This window comes from Mustela putorius, unplaced genomic scaffold, assembly GCF_011764305.1.
Source record: "Mustela putorius furo isolate JIRA1106 unplaced genomic scaffold, ASM1176430v1.1 tig00003937_pilon_pilon_pilon, whole genome shotgun sequence".
Taxonomy (NCBI): Eukaryota; Metazoa; Chordata; class Mammalia; order Carnivora; family Mustelidae; genus Mustela; species Mustela putorius.
This window is the reverse complement of record NW_025422082.1, coordinates 6,056,858-6,080,996: the sequence shown is the minus strand read 5'-3', so window position 1 is coordinate 6,080,996 and position 24,139 is coordinate 6,056,858. Positions and strand designations below refer to the sequence as shown.

Here is a 24,139-nt window from a genome sequence, read left to right as displayed (position 1 = left end):
AACCCTTATAAGGGATGATACCCTTTTATATACAGATATATAGATATACATACATTTATATATATATAAAAAAATACTTCAGGTATTTTTAAAAAGAAATTCTCTAAGTAAGATGCAAGATGGAAAACATATACTAACAGTTATTGTTTAAACATCTTTGGAAAAACTCCAGTCAGGAACTGGAGATATAATGAGATCACTTAGTTTTCAGTCTCAAGGGGACTGCAATTTGCAGGGAAGGGAGATAGAGGGAACATTACAAACTTGATGGTAAATAAAGGTATAATGCGAACAAAGACTTCTGGAAAGGCGGCCAGCAGAGCTAAAGCTTCAAGGATAAGCAGCATTAGGCCAAGATTATAAAGAGGTGGGCTGGTCAGCTCCCTGTCCCAAGACAGGCACATAAATGGGCTGGGGCAGGAGCAGTGTGTTTGTGACGACGGGCTAGCTGTGTTTGTTTAAACTCTGTGCTTTCCGGAAGTTGAGAAGTAGGCAGAAGCCAACAGTCTAGGATGGCATATGCCTATTCATCCTTGGATCTATTATAAATTCTACAGATATTTTGCAAATGGAATGCGGGTTCTACTCACGTGATGACAAAGACGGCTGTTTTTAAAACTATTCTATACAAAATTAACACACCAAATGTATGAAAACATACTCTTATTAATTTCAGCATGATTTGGTTAATTTTAAAACTCAGGCATTATAAAATAGAAGCAACTCCAATTTTTATCTAACCAAGGATGTCAGCTGATTTAATCTTTGCTTCTCAAGAAAACTGTTTCAAGGTAATCAAGTTCAATTTATAAATGTTATTTCTAGTAGATGTTTTAGCAGTGCCAACTCTACTGAAACATCATAGGGCAAACTTTAAAAATACTTTTGTCCTTGATTATAAAAGATCTATTACTGAGCCATCACCATGTTTACTCTTCATGATGGACCAAAACACGATACAGAATTCATTATAACAGAATGCTATAAAAAACATAAAATGCTTTACGAAGAAAAAGGATGGAAAGAAGTTATTTCCCCTAAAATTATACAAACTACCTTATGTCTTAAGTTTCTCTGGGGAGAGGATCCAGAGCTCCCATCAAATTCTGAAGAGGGTTAAAGTTATGAACTACTGCTTCTTTAACTTAAAATTCTCCCGTTAATATGAGGGATGGTTGCTATTTTTACAGTTTTTACAGCTTACAATTGCTTTTTTTTTTTTTTAAAGATTTTATTTGTTTATTTGACAGAGAGAGATCACAAGTAGGCAGAGTGGCAGGCAGAGAGAGAGAAGGGGAAGCAGGCTCCCTGCTGAGCAGAGAACTCACAAATGTGGGGCCTGATCCCAGGACCCTGAGATCATGACCTGAGCCAAAGGCAGAGGCTTTAACCCACTGAGCCACCCAGGCGCCCCACCTATAATCACTCTTTAACAGTGACAAGGAAAAAGGGAAAAGAAGGTGCAACAGCAATAAAGTGGTGGAGGGGATAAAACATCAATAGGAAAAGAGCTGAATACCTGAACACAGTCTTCCAGGGCCTGGAGTGGGAGGCATGATCTCAGAAAGCTCAGGCAGTTCCGGAATAGGACTGAGCAGGGGCTTCTTTGAAGCAAGGTCTCTTTCCCCATATAAAGACTTCTTAACGCTCTTCTTTCCCTTTGCTTTCTTCTTCCTGAAACTTTTTAAACCCTGTAAAATGTATTAAAATGCCGTAATCGGGAAAGATGTTACACCATATATAATTTTGACCCTCTAATTAATTCTTAACAACAACAACAACAAAATTCTTACTGAAAAGGACCAGTTATGCCATTTAAACTTTTAGAAATTCTGAGTTAGGCGTGGAGGGCTGGGTAGCTTACACAAGTCAAATACAATGTGAAGCAGAACTCAATTTACAAGTGATCTGATAAGCAATGGTCTACATTTCCACAAAATATTTGCCAAAGTAAATTCTGGGTAAATGAAAGATAGATGCTATAGATTTGACAGGCTTAAGACATGAGATATTTGAAAGTAGGATAGTTAGGATCACTCGTGATTAACCTTGAATGAGCTATCTACTGGAAGCCATGGGATATTGTCTTCTGCTCAGAGGTGTGGAAGAAGAAATGACAGTTGTGTACATAAATGTTAAAGATAACACAAAGCTAGGTGAGGTGCTTCCAACAACAGATGATTTCATCAAGACTAAAACAAGTAAGTCAAAATAAGATGGGTTAATGAGCACAAACAGAAGATGACAGACAATGGCCTGGTAATAACTGATGAAAAACATGTGGGCTTCTATAAAAATTAAAACTGTTCTAATAATATCTGGAATGCAGTATTAAATTCAGTTTTGACTGCCATGTTAGCAACTGAGAACTAATGTTCACTGTTAAAAAAAGAAGTTTCACCTAGAAAGAACTTCGGGGAAACTCAAACATTGTATTGTTATGAACAAAAAGAAATATACTCAACGTGTTAATACTGGAGAGAAATGGACTTTAGGTCAACATAAAGAATATGTTTTTAGCAGATAAAGCTGCCAAAAAATGGAATCCATTCAAACATTCATTGAGAGATCACTATGTATAGGTATTAAATGGTAAGGTGGAAAAAACCAAACCGAATATGATTTTTAGGGGGCTCCCAGTCTTAACAGAAACATATAAATATATAAATATTTATATATATAAACTATATACATATATAAATATATAAACCATGACAGACGATATGGACTGAGATGACTACCTGGCCTACAGGGGGCTCCATAAAGCAAGCAAGGCCCTCGTATGCAAAGGTTATGAGCCTGAAAACAATGAAGGTTCACTGCACAGTGATTCAGGGAGTTACAACATTTGATTTCACATTTAAGAAAGATGATTTGGGTGAAAGCATAGAAACTAATGATGTGAAAGAGTGGCTGATGTATTCAAGAGTACAAAAATGGCACAGAACTGTATGTTCCTTGAGATATCTATAGATATCCTGTAAAAACAAAACAAAATAAAACATTCCATGGAAAAATAATTTTAGAACTGTACAAGATAAATGTTTCTCTTGGTGATTTATAATATACATTAACATTACATTCTCTGAGAAGTCCTCAGTATAAATAATCTCCATACACATTAGGAATATGCTGGGTTAACTATTTTTCCATGAAAAAAAAAATATATATATATATTTTTTTAATGGAACATCTGTTGACATTCCATGGAACAGTTGGGGAAACAACAGCTTGGTCAATGGATGTGGAAACCAAGAGAAAAATCTTAACTTGGGCTCCACAGATGAGATTCCATCTCTGGTGCCAGATGCCCGCCTCTGCCACCTAAATGCCTTCCCATCTTAGGTAAGTCACCTCACCTCTCTGTACCTCCACCTCCTCCCTGCAAAATGGGAACCACACCAGCATACATCACAGATCCCTGCGTTGAGTATGAAGTTAGTTAACATAAGTGAAATGGTTAAAAATTAGGCTTGGGCCGTACACAAAAGATCTGTGTCAGCTCTTCTCGTTCTCTCACATTCCTTCCTAGCACTATGAGAACAGATACAGGGAAAATTTTTAAATATTTTTTAATACCAAATTGTGATCAGTCTTACTGTGTGACACAGGCACTGCACGTTAATATGTGACAGTCACTGTTATCAGGTTATAACTTCTAGAATAGCCTCTAATTCATAGGTACAGAAAATACCCTTGTAGTAGGATTTTGGACATCTTTGTTTATATGAAACATCTCCAGAACCTACAACAGTGCCAGCACATAATGATTCTCAACAAACAAGAACAAATGAATAAATGTGAAAGGAGAGATCTAGCTAAACTTCATAAAATTTGTTACTCACGATGAAAAGCTAATAATGCTTTTTCATTGTTATGGACCAGCAGAAGTACACCACCAGAAGATAAGAGGAAAGGGTAAAGCACTCATACTCTCATGAACATACGTCTAGTACTGCTTCTCCATTAGAAGGTTTCATCTGCAAACGCTGGAACTTTATCAAAATTTAAGTCTGCTCCAATACAAAAAAGCCTTGCTTATACTGTAACAAAGCCAGCTGCATATGACTGGGATCCTAGGGAAGCCACAGATCTACAAATGTAAGGTTGGTTTATGACTTAAAGCAGATGGACAACTGAAGGTATTATCCCCAAAGTGATTCCATTCATTCCAGAATCACCAGTATTTCTTCTCAGTGAAGGAGATCGTGAAACAGATATAAATCCTTATCTTTTATTTGCATAAATAATACTTAAGCTGCTTCCAGAGAGTTGCTTCAAAATTATTTAAAAATAATTCATGTACATGACAACAAATCAAATTGTACAGGAAAAGTTTTATGATGAAAAGCACGTACTTCCTTGTCCTGTTTACTTCTTGGTTCCATTTTTAGTTCTTATAGCTAGTTACAGCTCTCTAAAGAAGAGGCTCATAGTATTGTATTTTTAGTTTTCTTATGGAAAATTTAAGCACAGCAGGTAGAATAGTATATTGAACCCCAGGTACCCATCCTCTAGCTTCAACAATTACTAACATATAGAAATCTGGATTCATTTATAATCCCCTTCCCTCGGATTATTTTAAAGCAAATCCCAGGCATTAGCCCATTTTGTGTGAAAATCCCTGCAGCATCCCCAGGAGATAAAGCTCCTTTTTTTAAATCCATAATAAGATGAAACCTTTTATTACTTGGCATTGAACTTTATTATTGATGTTTACCTTTTGTAATGTCATTTCCCCCAGCTTTATTGAGATATAATTGACAGATAAAATTTAAGTTTAAGGTATACAATATAATGACTTGAGAAAAGCCAGTTCCAAGAAGTTACATAGAGTGTGATTACATTTTTATAACATTTCAGAAATGACAAAATGAAAGAAATGGAGAACACATTAATTTAAGGTGGGGAGAGGCATGGGAAGTAGGCAGGGTTACGAAGGCAAGAGGATATCCGTTTATTTTGACTGCAGGTATTTTTCTATGTCATATTTTCTAAATTTTCACTGGGGGAAACTGGATAGAGGGTACTTGGGAAATCTCCATAATTCTTGTTACAACAGCCATGTATCTAAAATGATCTCAAAATAAACAGCCTAGACACAAAGAACAAAAACAGCAATTCTCCCTATATTTCCTCAGAGGTCTAGTTTCTCCAATTGGCCCATCAATGTTTTTTACAACTGTTCAAAATCAGGATCCCAATAAGGTCCTTACACATTCCATTCGGTTGGCAGATCTTGTAATCTATGGTTCTTTCTTCCCTCACCATTTGATGAGTAAACTGAGGAACTTGTCTCGGAGAATTAGCCAAGTTCTGGATTTGGTTGACTGCAATCAGGGGGTCTTTATTTTCCTCTCTCCCCCACACTTCCTAAAACTGGTCATTAGATGTAGGCTTGATTAGATTCAGCTTTGATTTTTTTTTTTTGAAAGATTATTTCATGGATGCCTGTAGACTTCTTCATTGCATTGGAAGGACCATGTTCTCTCCCCTGTGACACTGTAATTGACCGGGGGGCTCAGGTGTCCACTGCAATCCATCCATTCTGACTCCCCCATCAGCCTACTACCTCATGACCAACAACTTTCATGAAAGTTTTTTTTTTATTTATTAGTAGAAATTCTCCTATAAGTAACTCCCTCATCAACTATTTGCTTCCCAGAAATAAAACTCCTGTATTTTCCAGTTTTCACAAAAACAAGCTGGTGAGCTCCTAAGGTGACCTTTAAGATTTTTTAACTATGATGAACTGAAGTATTTTTTTCACATTTGAAGTCTGTTTTAATGCACTACAATTTTTCTTCCTTAAAGGTTTTATTTATTAGAGAGACAGTGAGAGCGAACACAAGCATGGGAAGGGGCAGAGTGAGATGGAGAAGTGGGCTCCCCACTGAGCAGGGAGGTCCATGCAGGGCATGACCCTGGGAACCTGAGGTCATTACCTGAGCCAAAGGCAGACACTTAACCGACCAAGCCACCCAGATGCTCAGCCACTGTTACTTCTGACAGTCACACTGTCCTACCTTTGGTGAGTGGAGCCCCTTTGAAATGGTTTGAGGAACTTCTCCGTGGCCCCAGTCGTTTCTTAAAGCTTCCCTCACTGCACACTGGTACAGACCCAGGCTCATTTCCTACATGCGCTGTTCATAAATCTGAAAACAGCCATTTCACTCCGGAACATTGATCACTTTTAGTCGAAAATGGTATTCAGAAATGGCAACCTAGGTACCAGGGTTGCTCACTGCTTCTAAACCTTGACAGAGCTAGGTCTTTTTTAAAGGAAAAAAAAAAACATGAGTCCATACTGATGTTTCTAATTCAAATTTAGCCTAACAAGATTCTGAATTTGAATTTTTATTTTTTGTCTAATGATGAAGTCTGGATCCCTGACAGTAAAAAAAAAAAAAAAAAAAAAAAAAACACAAAAACCTTTATTTTCTTTATTCTAGATTGCGCTCCTCTCTCAAAGGACTCTTTATACATACTGTCTTTGGCTTTTTCTCCCACTTTTATGAAAAGATTTATGTGTGTGTATGAATATATACACATATTCACACATGTTTAATGTTCCCTATTTTCTTAGGTAAAACGTAGTATATTCGTTTGTCATATTGGCTGTCATAACAAAACACCACAGACTAGGTGGCTTACACAGTCTTAATCTCTTGTCTCACAGTTTGGGGGCTGGAAGTTCAAGACCAAGGCACTGGCAGGGTTGGTCTCCTCTGAGGCCTCCCTCTTTGGTGTTTAGATGGCTGCCTTCCTGCTGCCTCTTTATGTGGTCTTCTCCCTGGGTGTGTGCTCACTTAGGGTGTCCTTTTGTGTCCAAACTTGCTCTTATAAGTACACAATTAAGACTGAATTAGAGATCATCCCAAAGGCCTCATGTTAAATCAGTCACCTCATCAAAGGCCCTATCTCTAAATCAAGTCACATTCTGAGGTACTGGAGGTTAGGGTTTCAACAGAGAAGTATTTTGGCAACAGGGTGGGGGCAGCATCACAATTCAGTACCAAGAAGCCTACTATATATGTTATTTACACCTACTTTTTTTTTCACTTAACTGTAAATACATCCTGGCATCACATTGGATATTCTCTTCACTCTACTTTACAGCTGTAAAATACTTTGTCAGTACACCCTAGTTTATCCAACCAGTCTCATACTGATGGACATTTTGGTTTTTTGGTTTTTCCATTACAAAGGGTACTGCAAAAAATAACTTTGTTCATATACCTTTTTGCACTTTCGTCATTGGATCAGAGACAGATTCCCAAACATGAGATTGCTGGGTCAAAAGGTAAATTTGTTTCATTAGCTTTCAAAATAGATCTTGAACCCCTAATCCGTAAGACAGTTGTAAGGACAGCTGTAATACTTGCTATCGCCAGGCATCATTCTAAGCATTTTACAAGCACTAACTCATTTAATGCACGCAACAAGCTTATAAATTAAGTACATTACCTTTATTTTAAAACCAATAGAGGGGCGCCTGGGTGGCTCAGTGGGTTAAAGCCTCTGCCTTCGGCTCGGGTCATGATCCCAGGATCCTGGGATCGAGCCCCAAATCGGGCTCTCTGCTCAGCAGGGAGCCTGCTTCACCCCCCCCCCCCGCCCCGTCTCTCTGCCTGCCTCTCTGCCTACTTCTGAGCTCTGTCTGTCAAATAAATAAATTAAAAATTAAAAAAAAAAAAACCAATAGAGAAATCAAGAATCTTGCCTGCCATTCCACTGGTAGGAGGCGGTCAAGCCAGAATTTAGAACTCAGGCAGTCTGACTTCAGAATTTGCACATTTCCTCTTAGACTGAATGCTAACACTCTCACTGACATCTTCTCTACCCACTTCTCACCTTCCGATTCAGCTAATTCAGATCATCTTGCACAACAATCGGGTTCTTAAAAAGCTTTGCCCTTAGTTGAAAACAGCATTTACATTAGGACTGCCAAGGACAAATCTTGGCTTCCTTTCCTCTGGCGCCCCCTGTAGATGACTCTTGGCACTAGAAAACATACTTTTCCTTACACTCCTTTATTGCTTGAAATCTCACTAACTATTGCTTCATGTTTACTCCAGAACTTTTATACACGGACTTTTATTTGAAATGGTATAGGCATATAATTACCTTTCTTTTTCTTCTTATATGACATGCCTTCCACTTTCTCAATCATAGGTCTTTTTGTTTTTCTATCCAGACCTTCTCCCTGGAGCACCCTTTCCTCCTGCTCAAATTGGAACTGCTGCTCTTCTGCGCTGGCTGAACAACCACGTTTGGAGATTTCCCTTGCATCGCTCTCCTGTATTATTAGGATCCACTGTGTGTCCTGAATCCTTAAGCTTACTTCCTCAGTTTTGCTAGAGTATCTCCTTTAGTAATGCCCAAAGAAAAACTTTCAGAGTCCTTGAAGTGTCTAAATGTCTTTATTTTTTTCTTTTACACCTAACTGGATTTGACTGGGTACAGATTATTGGGCTGACATCAAGTTTTGTTCAAAACTTTAAAGGTCCTGTTCAATTACCTTTTACCATTCAGACTGCTGCTAAACTTGATACTCTCAGATTCTTGTTTCCTGGGAGGAAAAGTCCACTTTTCTTGTTATCCTTATTGTTCAATTTCATAATGACAGGCTGAAGTCCTGGCCTTTTTTTTTTTTTTTTTTTTAAATTGTACTAGGCATTCAGTAGACCCTTATACCCTGAAGACTCTTTTCTTCCACTATTGGAAACCCCTTCTTTGGACAGTTTCTCTCATTCTATCTTCTTGTTCTCAGATACCTACATAGTCTCCTAGATTCAGCTTTCATATCTTACTACTAGTCTGTTTCTCTTTTGCTCTACCTTCTGGGATACTCCTTTTTATTCTAGTCCAATGACTAAATTTTATGTATTTATGAATATTTCTCCCTCTGCTCCTTTTTTATAGCATCATCTTCTTAGTTTTATGCAGATAATATTTTCTTAAATCCAAGTATGTCAGGTCTTTTTAAAATAAAGTTTCCTTCCATTCCCAGAATAATCTTTCTTTCTGGGGTCAGTTCTTCAACTTTTTTTTTTTTTTTTTAAGATTTTTTATTTATTTGACACACAGAAAGAGATCACAAGTAGGCAGAGAAGCAGGCAGAGAGAGGAGGAAGCAGGCTCCCTGCTGAGCTTAGAGCCAGATGCGGGGCTTGATCCCAGGACCCCGGGAACATGACCTGAGCCCAAGGCAGAGGCTTTAACCCACTGAGCCACCCAGGCGCCCCAGTTTTACAACTTTGAAATATAGATCTCTCATCTCTGGTTTGTACTGAGTTGTCTGATTTTACATAAGAAAAGTCTGGATAAATTGGTCAGAGAGTTCCCTGTTTTCCAGCAACTCTGTTTCCTGCAGGGAAATCCTAATGGCAGCTCTGTGCAGGGTCGGGCAGGGCAGAATGGAGAGTCTCAACCATAGGCATTGCTTGAGGGCAAGAGCAAGCTGTCAAGACTATGGGCCTTTCCAAATGCCCAGAATGAGGGCTTTCACCTACATGACATCATCTGTTCTGAGATGGGAGAACCTGATGGGACAGGACGAGGGGTGCCAACTGGTGCGAACTGTCTCGCATACAAACCTTCGGTCTTTCTGTTTTCCATTACCACTTCCCACTCTCACCTTCTACCAGATCCGCCAATACCGCACACAGATTCCTGGGATCGTGCGATGTGCCGGCTGGTTCCCAATGCCTCTCTCACTCCCTCCAAGTACATTCTGGGCTGTGAATCTACACCTTTCATCTGTCAATGTGCCCTCGTCTGCTTTGTCTTCCAGAGATGCACTGAAGGCTGTCCTTTTGCTTAACATCCTTCGTCCCTTCCTTCCTCTTCTCATTGCTATTCTGAGGCTAGTCTTTTTATTAAATCAATTATTTTAACTCCAATGTGTCCTGGGAGGGGTTGGAACAAACCTTAATGCTCAATCCTCCTTGAACTTTCTGGCTATCGATTTTATGTCAAAAAGTACATGTACATTCTTTGTAGCAGTTTTTCTTTAGTCTGAAAAAACCAATTTCTAATGTAATAATAAAGATGTATGCATATTTTTGAATTTATGTGTATTTTTTTTTCAGCAAGGGGATATTTCAAAGGAGTGTGATCTAAAAGAGGGATTGAACCAGGAAAACTTTCAGTTTTTTCGGCTTTGCTGGCCTGCAGATGTTTGGGCCATGTTTAAGTCAGTTTTTGTTTCATGGAACACGATGGAAGTTTACTAACTGTTTTGGGGGGGTGTTGGGGTAAGATTGATGAGCTTAGTTTTGGAAAAGTTGGTATCTGAGGGGCCTGTAGGATGGTTTAAGAAGAGAAGTCTAGTAGGCCATTTATCATGCTTATAGATCAGACAGATTTGGGATGCATCAACCATGCTGCCAATGACACCACCCAGAAAATATACAATTTAGAACGGCAAAGAGGAGCTCCAGGTAATACAAACTAAGGGTGGATGGAAGGAAATCAACCCGTAACAGAGACTATAAAGGGATGTTCTGTTATGTCAAATGCTGCTGAGGTGCCACTTAACAAAGCATGAGACCTCAAATCAAAGGCTGCTCTCGATTGTCACTAGTTTCTCAACACCTTAGGAAAATAATTCCAATCAAGAGGTGGAAAGTGAGAGCAGACTTCACAGAGTATCTGCAGCTATGACTGCCATAGGATCACTGATGTGTGTCTCTCCAGGACCAACGTTAGATGGCAGGAGGGTGGTGGGAGACCAATCCAGACTAGAAGTGGAAGGCAAGGGATGGAAAATGCACGTTACTGACAAGAGTTGGTGAAATAGCTCAGGCAGTATGAACAAGGAAACGTAGGAAATAACGGGATATCTGAATGCCAGAGGGTACACGGAGGAGCCAGAAGACTGTTCACATCAGAAGAGGTATGTAAGGGAGTGAGAACGTGGCAGGAGAGGCCGCTGGGGTCAGCAAATGGGACAAAGTAGTGTGTACTATTAAAAGCAGGAAGGTCTTAGGTACCAACAAGCTGTGGGGAAAGGCAGAGGAAGGCCTGGATCACTGAAGTGGCCGAGGTCCAGTGACTAAGTTAAGGTGCTAGATCAGCCATCCATAAAGAGATCGTAAAGTCCCCTGAGCCAGCACAGGCCTTGAAGTATTGAGGAAGATGAAGAGCCAGTTTCTAAATTCTCCCTTAAATACGGGAAGAGATCCAGCCCTGGCAGAAATGAAAGCACACAAGGGCAGATGGCACACTCATCTTTGTCTAAGAAATTAGGGTGATTTCATAGGGTGAGATTAGATGAGATTCAAAGGTAAGAATCAATTTAACACTTGAGTTCTGAGTTTTACTGTGTTGAAAATGTACATAATACAATGAAGAAAATACAAAATACAAAAATGGTCCTCGGGTAATTATAGCGGATTACATATATTATAAATTTTATATATACATACACACACACACATATATAAATACACACACACACACACACACACACACACACAAATTGCCTCTGGCCCTTTCTATTCTATGATGATTTTAATACTCTTGGTCTGATGTTAACTAGAAAAATTTTGTTTCCGTGCATTCCTAATCATATAACAAAGATATGTACCAATTAATTCTTCTCTTACTGTATCTTTAAACACACACTTACCTGATTCTTTTTAGAAAGTACTCTTCCTGTGGACTTCCTTTCCTGAGATTTCCTCCTATTAATTTTCTTTTCTTTACAAGGCTGAGCTTCTGTATTAAATAAGTTGCAAACATTCTCTTCTGCAAAAGTGATCAATTGCTATAAAGAAAATTTAAAGGAGGGATATCACAAAACACAAGCAAGTGCATTTTAAGATATGTTTCTCACATTTATTTTCCTTCCCACACTGTTTCTACATTTTCTATCCCACTTCCTTTTAATTCACAAGTTCCACTGCAAGTATTTTAACCATCTTAAACCCAAATGGGAGAAGAGTAATTACCAATTTCTGATCTTATCAAACGTATACCCAGAAGCATATGCACTTTGTCCATTTTTTAAAAAAAGAAAAAAAAAGTGTAAAATTAGTTATTTCTTCAAATATTTATAAGCATCTACAATTTAGCAGCTAAGTGCTGTGGAGTTATGGGGGATGGTGGGGTAGGAACATGTACTTAGCTTATCTAAATGTGAATTCTGGGTTTATCACCCAACAACTTCAGCTAAAAGGCCCATCATGGTATACTATATATTTATAAATTTAAACAAAAATCCAATTTTATCTAATTTAATGAAATAGGAAAAGACATGCATTCAGTGGGAGTTATGCTCCTATGGAATAGTTAAAACCCAGTGTTAAAAAACCTGGAAAAAAAATGAAATATTTTATGAAAAGTTGTAATTGTCATTTTCTGGGTCTGTTAATTACACACTACTCTTCTCCACTGTGAACCTCAATAAAATTCATAAAACCACATAGACCCCAAACAAATGTTCCAAACAGATTACCTTCTACATTAACACAAACTTTGAAAGCACTGTATTACTACATTGTAATATTACTGTATTTTTCTTCTAACAGAACTAAAATGAAATCAGAAAAAAGAACATTACCATGGGTTATATGTTATGTAGGTAAGGTATGAGCTCTCAATGATATTAATCAAATCAAGATTTTACCTATAATCACGTGATTATAAAAACAAAAAAAAATTTATAGCAAGATTTAAAAACAAATACATTGTGCCAAATACAAATACTTACACTACTTCTGTTAGAGGCCCGTGTTACTCTACCAACTTTATGGGAGGCTATTTTCTCATGGTTTTTTTCAGAGCTGAAAGTATCAGTGCCTGATGAAGAAGACAAGCAAAATAAGGGTAGCTAACAAAAAGTTGTAAGAGTCATCATTTTTCAGTTATACTGGACATTGTTTTGGATATGCACCTTTGCTTTTAGCATAATATAATATCTAAACATAAATAATTAATTACCAAAGATAAATTCTGAGATCCAAAACATGTTTTAAGATTTAGAGTTTAATGAATACCCAAAAACTTTTACCACTTTACATGGAGAATGCATGCCATTTAGCCCTAAGATAACACACGAATTCAGATTATAATAAAATGCCATATTTTCACTCATGTCCATTAATTCCAAGCTACATTTCAATGAATTACAATGAAATTGCATAAAGGGCATTAAGATGATTATGAAAATAATTTTTTTAACTTACAAAATTCAGGTAACTATTTCATTTGATCACTTTTAATGTTGTATATGAAAAGTAGTATAATATGTAAAAAAGCATGGGCTTTGGAACAGACTATGCTTCCAGGTTTAGCTCTAACTTCACACTCCAGGTCTTAGATTCTGTACCAGTGAATCTGGTTTGTGTCTTCCAGCCAATGAGAAGCCACTAAGGGATTTCTTTCCGGAAAAAGACCTGAATAACGGTTCCCATGACATTTGTCACCCAAGTCCTGTCTTGCCTTGTCACAATCATAAAGAAGCCAGGGACTTAAAAAGTGCAAGTGCCCAACAGGCCAACTTAATGTTGGTAAACAATTCTGGACCCTGGAAAATGATCCTTGTGATCCACATCATTCAGTTGTGTCAATTGTCACAAGGAGCTTACTACTGACATGTTGAGAGGAGTTGAGAGGAGAGGAGTTGAAAGGAGAACTCCATTGCCTGCAGGGACTTGAAAAACAGGGCCCACCATCTACGGAAGTTAACTGTGGGTGATTACAAGGTATGGGGCCTGGATGGGCAAGAGACTACTTTTTTTTTTTTTTTTAATATTTATTTATTAATTTTAGAGAGAAAGCACGCAAGCAGGGAAGGGATAGGAGAGGGAGAGATTTCAAGCAGGCTCCAACTCCCTGTTGATCTTGGGGCCCTGCACGGGGTTCAATCTCAACCACCTTGAGATCATGACCTGACCTGAAATAAAAGAGTTGGATATGTAACTGACTGAGCCACCCAGGTGCCCCAAGAGACTTCTTGTAAGCTTTCTATACTATATGGTTTTTTAAAGTAAGTATGCATTGTTACAATAAAATTTTTTAAAAAGGAAGTTAAGTTTTAGTTTCATAATGAAAATGACACTTGTCTGATTTTAAGATAAAAAAAGTTACTACCTGAAAGAGTCTCAGAGATTGAAGACTTATTAACAGGACTCAGAACTGCCAATGATACCTGAAGAGGTTCTATGTTTTCCTAAACAAAGAAAAACAAGAGTAGAAATTAGACATCCTTAAAGTCAGTGGACATGTAATGTGCCCAAAAAAAAAAAAAAAAAAAAAAAAAAATTTTTTTTCTTTTGGGCATTTTTGTAGATGGAACTTGAGTAAGCATACAGATGGGAAATCAATAAAAGATTAAGAAAAAAAAATCAGAGCAAAATAAACATACTGAATATAAAAATATTTTACAATAATTTACCAATCTTTAATGAAACTGTTTACTAACTACAGTCCAACAAATAAAATATTAAATGATGCACTAATAAGCTACTCTGTGGTTTACTTAAAAATCACATGTACTAATTCTAAAGTAAATAGGATATTCCATTAATAAACACAACCTAACATTTCAGTATTACTCAGGGGGACTTAAGGGAAAATGGCAATACAAATGCAGATATCAAATCTTTTCTTTCCCACATAATTAACATTATCATGGTAGCTATTGATTTTTCATAAATAAAACTTGTCAGTTTGAAGAAATTTTCTATAATCACCAGTTTGCTCAGAGTACTTATCAGAAATGACATATGGTTTCCTCAGTTTGTTAATATGGTAAAATATAGACTGTTTTTCAGATAGTAAACCAACTTGCCATCTCTGGGTTAAATCTCAGTTGGTGTTGATATAGTACCTTTTTATGTATTATGTTCATGAGGTGATAGTTTTCTTACAATGTCTGATTATGGTAGCAGGTTAATGCTGACATTGAACTGAACATTACTTCTACCTCCTTGGCTTGAAAGGGTGTACATAAAATTAAGAATTCCTTAAGTGTTTGGTAGAATTCATTAGCAAAATCATCTGGACATGCAGTTTTTTCTTTGTGGGAAGGTTTTAACTACAATGTCAATTTCTTCAGTTAATATAGGGCTAATAAGGTCATTTATTTCTTCTAGTCAGAGATTTGGTTGTTTTTCAAGGAATGGTTGTTATTCAAGGAATAGTTTGCTTATGTTGTTGAATTTATTGGCATTAAGTTTTTCATAATACTTCCATATTATCTTATCTGTATCACCCTTCTAAAACCTGTTAGAAAATGCGGTCAAGTCACATTTTATTCCTTATATTGTAATTTGAGTATTTCTCATTTTTTTCTCTGAATAGTCTGATTAGAAGTGTACTAATATCTTCCAAAGCATAATCTTTTTACTTCAATGATTTTTTCTCTATTTTTGTTTTTTACTTCATTGATTTCTGCATTTATCTTAATTCCTTCTGTTCACTTTGGCTTTAATTTGCTTTTATTAGCTTCTTAAAGTAGAAGTTGGAATCATTAATTTGAGATGTCTCTTATGCTGAAATACAGGCTTTAATTATTTCCCTCTAAGCTACTTTAGTGTTTACAGCATACATGTTTAACTCAAACCGCTTTATGTAAAGCATAAGAGCACCTCCCAGCCTTCATGCCATATTATTTTTGTTGTATTTCTTACTGACATGTTATAAACCAAACAATATGCTATCATTATCCTTGCTTTAAAGAATCTTTTATAGAGTTTAATAATAAAAAAAAAAGTCTGTTACATTTGCCCACATGGGTTAGCAGCTTCAGTGGTCTTCATTTCTTTGTTAGATTTCCATCAGGAGCCATTTTGCTTTCGACTAAAAAATTTCCTTTAACATTTCTTCTAATGCTAACCCACTATGGCAATGAATCCTCTCAGCTTCCAGATGTCTAAAAAAGCCTGTCCTTCACCTTTGTTTTGAAAGATGGTTTCACTGGATATAGAATTCTAGGTTGATATGTTTTGTTGTTACTGTTTTGGTATTTCCTCCAAGTAAATGCTGCTGCATTGTCCTTTGGCTTGCAGTTTTAATGAGAGTTCGGCTGCCTTTCATGTTTGTTGTTCTTTAGGGTCATGGGTCTTTTTGTTCTAGGTCGTACCAGGCCATATATCATGGTTTCTAAGTAATGATGTGTCTTTGCATATTATTTCATATTTCTTAGGCTGGGAATTTGAACTTGAGGATTTGTGAGCTTTAAATTTTATCAAATCGGAAAACTCAGCCATTATGTTTCAAATATTTTTTCTATTCTGATCTCTCCTCTCCTTTGGGGACTCTAAGTATATGCATATTATGTCACCTTAAGTTGTCCCAGGCTCATCAACTGCTTATTTTTGTTCAGTTGTTTTCACTCTTTCAAGAATAGTTTCTATTGCTACATCTTTAAGTTTGCAAATCTTTTCTTTTGCAGTCTCTAATGTGTTATTAATCTCATTCAACATATTTTTCTTCCCGAAGCTTCTAATTCTCAGCGACTATAACCTCCAGAGTTCAAGTGAGATCTTTTCTGTATCTTTCATGTTCTTAACAAGTTCAAACTTTGCTCCACTACCTTGAACATATGAAAGATAGTTAAAGTAACTTTTTAAATGCCTTGTCTACAAATTCTACCATATGTGTAATTTCTGGGTCTATTTTTTTTTTTTTAAGATTTTATTTATTTATTTGAGAAAGAATGAGTGAGAGAGAGCATGAGAGGAGAAGGTCAGAGGGAGAAGCAGACTCCCCAAGGAGCTGGGAGCCGGATGCAGGACTCGATCCTGGAAGTCCGGGATCATGACCTGAGCTGAAGGCAGTTGCTCAACCAACTGAGCCACCCAGGCGCCCTCTGGGTCTACTTTTATTGACTGGTTTTTCTACCCACTGGGGGCATCTTTTCTTACACAGCTATTAGTTTTTAATTGAAATGTCAGACATTTTGAATTTAATGTTATTTGACACTGAATAGTTTTCTGTTGAGTTAGGTTATACAACACAGTAAAGTCGCTTGGAGGAAAGCTGTGTCCTTTCGAAGTTTGCTTTTGAGCTCTGCTAGGCTTTTAGTCTAATTATGTCCTGCTAGTGAGGCAATACTCTCCCGAGTATCTGATGCCCTCTGAATTACAAGGTTTCTTCAACCACTCATGTTGGTGGGAATAGTTCCTGCCCATCTGTAAGCTCTAGGGATTGTCTCCTCTGCCCCATGTGGATAGTCCTTTCCCTGAAATCAGGCAGTTTATTCACAATCACACATTGACCAGTACTCAGCTACAGGCTCAAGTGAACCCTTTGCAGATCTCCAGAGCTATCTCTGCAGCTCTCTCCTCTCTGGTCCTTTGCCATGAGCTCTAGCCTTCTTTGTTTTCCCAGACCCCAGCTCCATTTTCTCAATTCATGGAGATTGCCAGGCTCTACCAAGGTAAAACCTTCCTGTGCTGTGGCCTGGGAAGTATAGTCCAGGCAGTAAGCTGGGGTTCCTATGCAGTTTGTCCCATTTGTTCCTCTTCTCTTGGTGATTACTATCCTGTGCTTCCTGATGTTCAATGTCTGAGAACCACTGTTTTGTATGTTTTCTGGGGATTTTTTTTTTTTTTAGTTGTTTCTTACAAAAATGTCAGTTAGGTCCCTCCAACTCCATCTTGGCTGAACATGGAATATTTTTATTTCAAAATATAACAGGCAAGGGAGAGAATGAATGATGGCCCCAATATAAAAATGGGTAAAGATTAATAGACAATTCTCTAGAGAAGAAATCCAAAGGCTTATAAACCTAGGAGAAAGGTTCAAACCTCATTAGTAAACTAAAAGTTTTCAAGTCATCTTTTTCTCTTATTGAGATATTTTTAAAAAGTGCTGTCAATACCCAGGTTTACAAAGTGTGGTAAAATAAAACCTTTATACTACGCTTTCTGAATGCTCAGCAATATATATCAAAAAGGTTAAAAAAAAATCCATTTTTCATCCAGTAATTCTCCTACAGAAAATCATCTTAGAGGAAAAAAGTTTGTATTTACAGTGTATCAGTTCTAAGGTTGTTGCTCTCTCAAATCTTTCTACCTCTGAAATCTGAGTATATCCTACAATTCACGGTGTATGACAGATTCAGTTCTGGCCCTTATCTTAGTGATAGATAAAATAATGGTACATCCTACAGTCAACTGTATTTAGGGTCATGAAATATGCAGTGCACAAGGTGTCATGCAAGTATGAGAACACGGCTAATCCCCCATACACCTGTCATGATAGGCACAGGGTTGGGGGGGAGGGAACCTACCTAGAAAACTGCATTAATTTATACCATGACACATCATTTAGTCCATTTCGTGATTTCAAAGCATAATTATTATTCACACAAAACAGGTGAGGCCTGATGGAAATAAAAACAAGTTTGTTTCACATTTTTCACACTTACAAGATTCTCTCCCTTGTCATCAAAATTTGGTTGTGATAACTGTAACTGCACAGGAACTGGTGATTGCTCAAGTAGCAGAGGACTGACACCACTTAAATCCCTTTTGCGGACAGGCGTTCCTCCTTTACGCAATGGAGTATTTGCTGGCAAAGACTCATCAAACACCTCAGGGCTTAGATCCTCTCCAAAAGTAACTCTTTTCCTCTTCCTGATATTTAGAGAAGCTGGCACTTTGCAATTTTCTTGACCTTCTGTAGATAATAAATGGGTAGATTAAAAAATATTAGGCTATATTTCTTATCTAAAAATGCATATCCTAGAATCTTTTAACATGATTAGATTCAGCTCTTACCCATTTAATAGAAAATAGTTTGTAGAAAAAAGAAATTCAAAATGGAAAAGGTTACAAAGTAGTTCTAAAATATGAAAATAGATTTTAAAGTAAATGTTGCATGAGTATCTTAGAAGTTTAGAAAATTGAAATATCAATTTTCTTTACAAGTAGTACCATTAAGTACAAAGGGGCAGATGAAATGGACAGAGTAATTGTCTCTCCAAAGAGATTCCAGGCAACTGTCCTTCCTTCCCATATAATGTGAGAAGCATCAAGGCATTTAGCAGATCATTGAAACTACCACATAGTAGATCTAATATTTCACAAGAAAAGGATACCATGAAGCTTCAAAATAAATGTGAATTTCTTACCTGCTTTTTGTTCTTTGCAATAGTTTGCAAGACTTGAGATTAAGCCTGGATGAGTCCCGTCATCACAGAGATTGTCACAGTGTTCCTAAACAAAATAAACATAAATGAATAATTTTACATATATAAATGCATATGCACTTCGGTAAGAAGGGCCACTCTGAACTGTCTGCCCAAGAGAGATACTATGCAGTGTTGCAGATTACATTTACTTTCATAATTGTTCTGGCTTACTGATATGAGCAACAAAGAAAAACTAGATGCCCTAAACATTACTTTAGTAAACAGTATTTTAGGTCAAGATTAAAGAACAGAAATCCATAAAAAGGGCTGAATTCATTCCATCATTTTTAATCTGGCAAATGAAGATCAGGAAAATGTGAGTGGCTAGAGTTATACCACAGTTGGTGTCAGATAAAAGAACTATCTACAGGTATGAGAATTGCATGAAAATAAGAAAACAAAAAGGTAAATGGCATAATGGGGTGTTTTGTCTTTTAAATATGGGAACCACACCTTTTCTAAGTTCTTGAGTTTGGAACAAGGCAAAAAGGTAACATCTGTCCCTGTATACTTCCCCAAAAGCTTGAGAGAGTTGGCAAGCTGGGGAGGGAGGGTCAGTCCAAGTCCTGAAGCACCAGACACGGTCCCACTCAACATAGGGCCCCAAGTGACGCAGGTGGGAGCCAGGGCTGTGGGCTCCATGAGTCACCTCCAATTCATCACCTGCTTCCTACACCCTGGACAAACTCCTGTTCTCTAGGGCTGTTCATTGACTCCACTGACCCCATTTCAGGAGCAGCACCTTCTCTCAGCATCTGTCCTGCCCCCAACAAGCCTCCTTGAGCAACTATCTCTCAAGTCCATTTCATCTTCCTGATCAGGGAAATGCCTTTATTTATGAAATAAGTGAATGCAGAAAACAAAATTCTTGAGAACTTTGAGGCTATCGTTAATTAAAACAACCACAAAAATTAGCTCACGACTCAAACTGTATACACCTACAAACTTTAGAGAGCTCAGTGAAAAGATCATTGATCATAAAAATCTTCATAAAATTTTCGTGGTAGGATTTGTTGTTGGCTATGTAATGCTGTTAATCAGTAAGGGTTATATGGATCATGAAGATGTTAAGTCTGTTTGAGGAGAAGATAAAACGAATACAACATATGAATAAGCAGTTTTGCATAGAAACCCACATCAGCTCTTTGATCGGAAAAACTGTTAAAATGTTTAAGATAACCGGTGACCATAACTATTCATGTCAATAGAAGATGGCTACCTCCTTTTGGCTTTAGAAACAGATGTGTAGGCCTGGTTATATATTTAAATGCCTGTGGACTGAAAACAAAATAACTTCTCATTTGCCAGGCACTGGTGCTAATTTCATATTATTATTGAAGTTAATGCTCAAATCACCTTGTAAGGTAGTTACTAGTGTTGTCCGTTCACAAGACTAGTTGTGAACTAGAAGGAAGCCAAGGTATAAAAAGGTGACATAATTGGCCCAGCAGCTCTTGAACTTCAGAGTGAGGATCTGAAACCAGGCACTTGGGACTCCAGAGCCCATTCTCTCCACCTCTCAGAGTTTATAGCCTGCCATGGATTTCTATATCAGATTTATCTGGGTTCATTTAATAACCTCAAGCCTAAATTTACTTCAAATGGGGCTAATATTCTCCTTAGAGTACTAGGACTGCATGTCCATGATCTATGCCAGAATTGTCCATAGACATACTCAATAAGGGGCGCCTGGGTGGCTGAGTCCGACTCAGGTTATGATCTCAGGGTCATGAAATGAAATCCTGCATCAGGCTCTGCTGAGCGTGGAGTCTGCTTAAGATTCTCTCCTCGTGTCTCCCTGTATCCCTCCCTGCCACAACTTGTGTGCATGCACGCTCTCAAAAAAAATAAATAAATACAATTTTAAAAGACTCAATAAATGCCAGCTAGTTCCCATCAACCTACTCTTCATTCATCCAAGCTGAGTTTAGAGAAACATACAGGCCTGTGAATAAGCTATCTCTGAGACCAAATATTTTAGGTGGAAATAACTAACACACATTAATAATTATGAAACTCTCATACAATAAAGTCTACATATATCAAATTGTCAAGTTATATTCTATGCTGAGTTTAGAAAGAGGAAAGAAGAAAGGAATGAACTCTGCACAGTGCTCTAAGTAAGGAAAGGAGGGGAAAACATTTGAAACCAGTATGACATATACAACAATTCACAAAAATTGCTTCAAGCCCAAATGCATATTTATTCAATTTGCTTTAGGAAAAGGAGCTCTAAACTTACCTGCAGGCCCTCTGGAAACAGCTTAACAGAGGTTTTCTTTAGCACAGAACGAAGTACAAAGGTCTCAGAGGATGAAACGTCCCTCGTACACTGTGAAGTAACCAGGGACCTGACTTCAGGAGTGGTGTCTGTGCTCACTTCCATCAAATTGTCAAGTGGAACAGCATCCCTTGATCTTTTGCCCTCTATACACTCGGCAACCATGACTCCTTCAAAGGAACATGTAAACAAGAGAGGTGGAAGACATCTGAATCAAGTGTTCTATACCAAAAATACTGTGCATTTGCAAAGAGACTAACAAACACATTAGAAGAAGTCCAACCCCAAATATCCACCTTAGGGCAGAACATCTGGAATTTCACTTGAATATATAAAGAAAACACGTGGCGCTGGCCATAGTTTTCAATTCAAATCTAACTCCTGAGGGTAAAGGTAAGCAAGGAGTTTGGCTGCCATGAATCCTAGAAGAGTGCCCAGGCCTCCACTCATGACCGCTGCGCTTTGCACCAGAAAACTAACCTGAGCTGAACAATGAAGGAGGACCAATTTCATTGCTGGAGTCAGAGGCATTTGAGGATGCAAGGGTGGTGCGAGGGAGAAGATGGGCTGTGAGGAGAGAGATGATTAAAAAAAAATTTTTGCATGTTGTGTGTGCTCTCAAACAAGGCAAGGCTTCCTCCTGCATATTTTTTTCTCACAAGAGAGCCTTTCCTTATGATCAACGCTTAACAAATATATATTGGGCACTTATGATGTGACAGGTGCTCTTTTCTAGGTGCCAGAAAGACAATGATCAATAAAAACAGACAAATCTCCCATACTCTGGGGTACACACAGACAATATAAAACCCGGGAGTGGTAGAAGGAAAGAGGGAGCTACACCTATTAAAGGTGAACATAGCAAGAGGGACCCCTATGCTGGAGCTGTTCTCTAGCTTGTCTGCAACACGGTCATATAAGTCTACAGGGGATAAAAGTACACGGAACTAACTATATACACAAATGAGTGCATGTAAAACTGGGGAAATCTGAGAAAGAGTCAGAGGCTTGTATCAGTGTCAGTTTCCTGCTTGGGATATTGTATGACCACACCCAAGATGCTACCACCTGGGGAATTTGGGGGGGTCGGGGGGACAACACTAAATCCTTTTAGATATGATTTTGTACAATTGCTTGTGACTCTAAGTCACCTCAAAATAAAAAGTTACAAAATGTATAGGTAACAAGTAGTAATGTATTCCTTTAAAGGAAATAATATCAAAATTAAAGGGATATGGCAGGATAAGGTGGGAGGGGGGAGTTGCTGTTTGGAGGTGTTCAGGGATCAAGCAGGCATCTGAATGAAGTGAGGAAGTGAGCTATGCATGTATCTAAGGAAGAACCTTACATGCATGAAACCAAGTGCAGAGAACTGAGATGAGAATGTACTGGACACATAGAGGTAGAACAAGACCAGTGTGGCTGGAACAGCGTGAAAAGGAGAAGAGAGCTAAGAAGCTCCAAGAGAAGGCTAAGGACTAGGTCAGGTATGGACTGAGTCCCATTCTAAGTAGGGTGGGAGGTCAATGAAAGATTTTGAGAAGGGGAGTGACATAGCATAGCTAGCATTTTAAAAGGACACCCTGGACGCCATGTAGAAGACTCCAAAGAGGGGGGGCTGGCAAGAATGGAAGCAGAGCAATCACATAAGAGGACACACGAAACAATCCAGGCATGAGAAGGTGGGAGCCCGGACCACAATGATAACAGTTAGGGGGTGGGAATTGGTTAGACACCTGCTATATTGTCAAGATAGAACAACCAACAGCATTTGTTAATGGGACTGAAATTGAACTTTTCTTTTTTTTTTTTTTAAAGATTTATTTACTTGAGGGAGAGAGGTGGGAAGAGGGCTAGCAGGAGAGGGAGTGAGAGAATCTCAAGCAGACTCCCTGCTGAGTATGGAGCCCAACATGGGCTCAATCCCAGGACCCTGAGATCATGACCTGAGCCAAAGTCAAGAGCCGGACACAACCAACTGAGCCACCTCGTTATGCCCGGAAGTTTAACTTTTAAAAGGGAGGTGGCCAGAGTTACTCCAATGCTTTTGACTCAAGCAGCTGGGTGAATGGTAGGATGGTTTATTGAGATGAAATAAAACAAAACAACAAAAAACAACCCAGAGATGAGCAGACTGGGGAAGGAAAAATAGTCAAGATCTTCTTGAGTATTAATTCCTAAGTCTGAGATGTTTATTAAACATCCCTGTGGAGACCAGAAAAGGCAGTTGAGCACTTCAGAGTTCAGGGAAGAGGCCAAGGACGGGTATTTAAATTCTGAAGTCAACAGCATACAGGTAGCATTTAGTGTTGTGGGAACGTCCACAATCACCTAGCGAGTGAATGCAGAGAGAAAAAGCCTGAGCACTAAAGCCAGGGCACTCAAATGCTTCAAGGTTAAAGGATGTAAGAGAAGAAAATAAACAGACAAATAAGGAATGGTCAGTAAAACAAGGAAGACCAGAGAAAACGGCGTCCCGATGCCCAGTGAAGAAATGGTTCCTCTAGGGAGGGCAATGGCAGCTCTGCCTGCCGTGCTGGGGCCCTGGGGAGAGGGTCTGGTGAGAGTGCCTAAAGGGATAGCAATGAAGAGGTGACCAAGGCCTGTTAGGAGCTGGTGCAAGTGAGAATGGGAGGCGAGGAGACAGAGCTCCACCAGGTCTTAAAGGGAGCTTTGCCATAGAGGAAGCAAGGAAATGTGGTTTTGGCT

At 38.2% G+C, this 24,139-nt stretch overlaps 1 protein-coding gene across 5 annotated transcripts in view; it reads right to left on the bottom strand.

Annotated features, from left to right (window-relative positions):
- Window positions 1-24,139, bottom strand: part of CDCA2 (cell division cycle associated 2) — a 51,427-nt gene that overhangs the window by 6,335 nt on the left and 20,953 nt on the right. For 4 of the 5 annotated variants that reach the window (XM_004763243.3, XM_004763244.3, XM_045069501.1 and 1 more), the window contains 8 exons: window positions 21,911-21,997; window positions 21,392-21,600; window positions 19,090-19,174; window positions 18,385-18,635; window positions 14,100-14,178; window positions 12,718-12,806; window positions 11,635-11,772; window positions 1,520-1,691 (listed from right to left, as the gene is read on the bottom strand). In XM_004763243.3, coding sequence (XP_004763300.1) covers window positions 1,520-1,691; window positions 11,635-11,772; window positions 12,718-12,806; window positions 14,100-14,178; window positions 18,385-18,635; window positions 19,090-19,174; window positions 21,392-21,600; window positions 21,911-21,997 — 1,110 coding nt within the window. The remainder of the gene's footprint in view (window positions 1-1,519; window positions 1,692-11,634; window positions 11,773-12,717; window positions 12,807-14,099; window positions 14,179-18,384; window positions 18,636-19,089; window positions 19,175-21,391; window positions 21,601-21,910; window positions 21,998-24,139) is intronic. The other variant, XM_045069500.1, reaches the window with a different exon arrangement.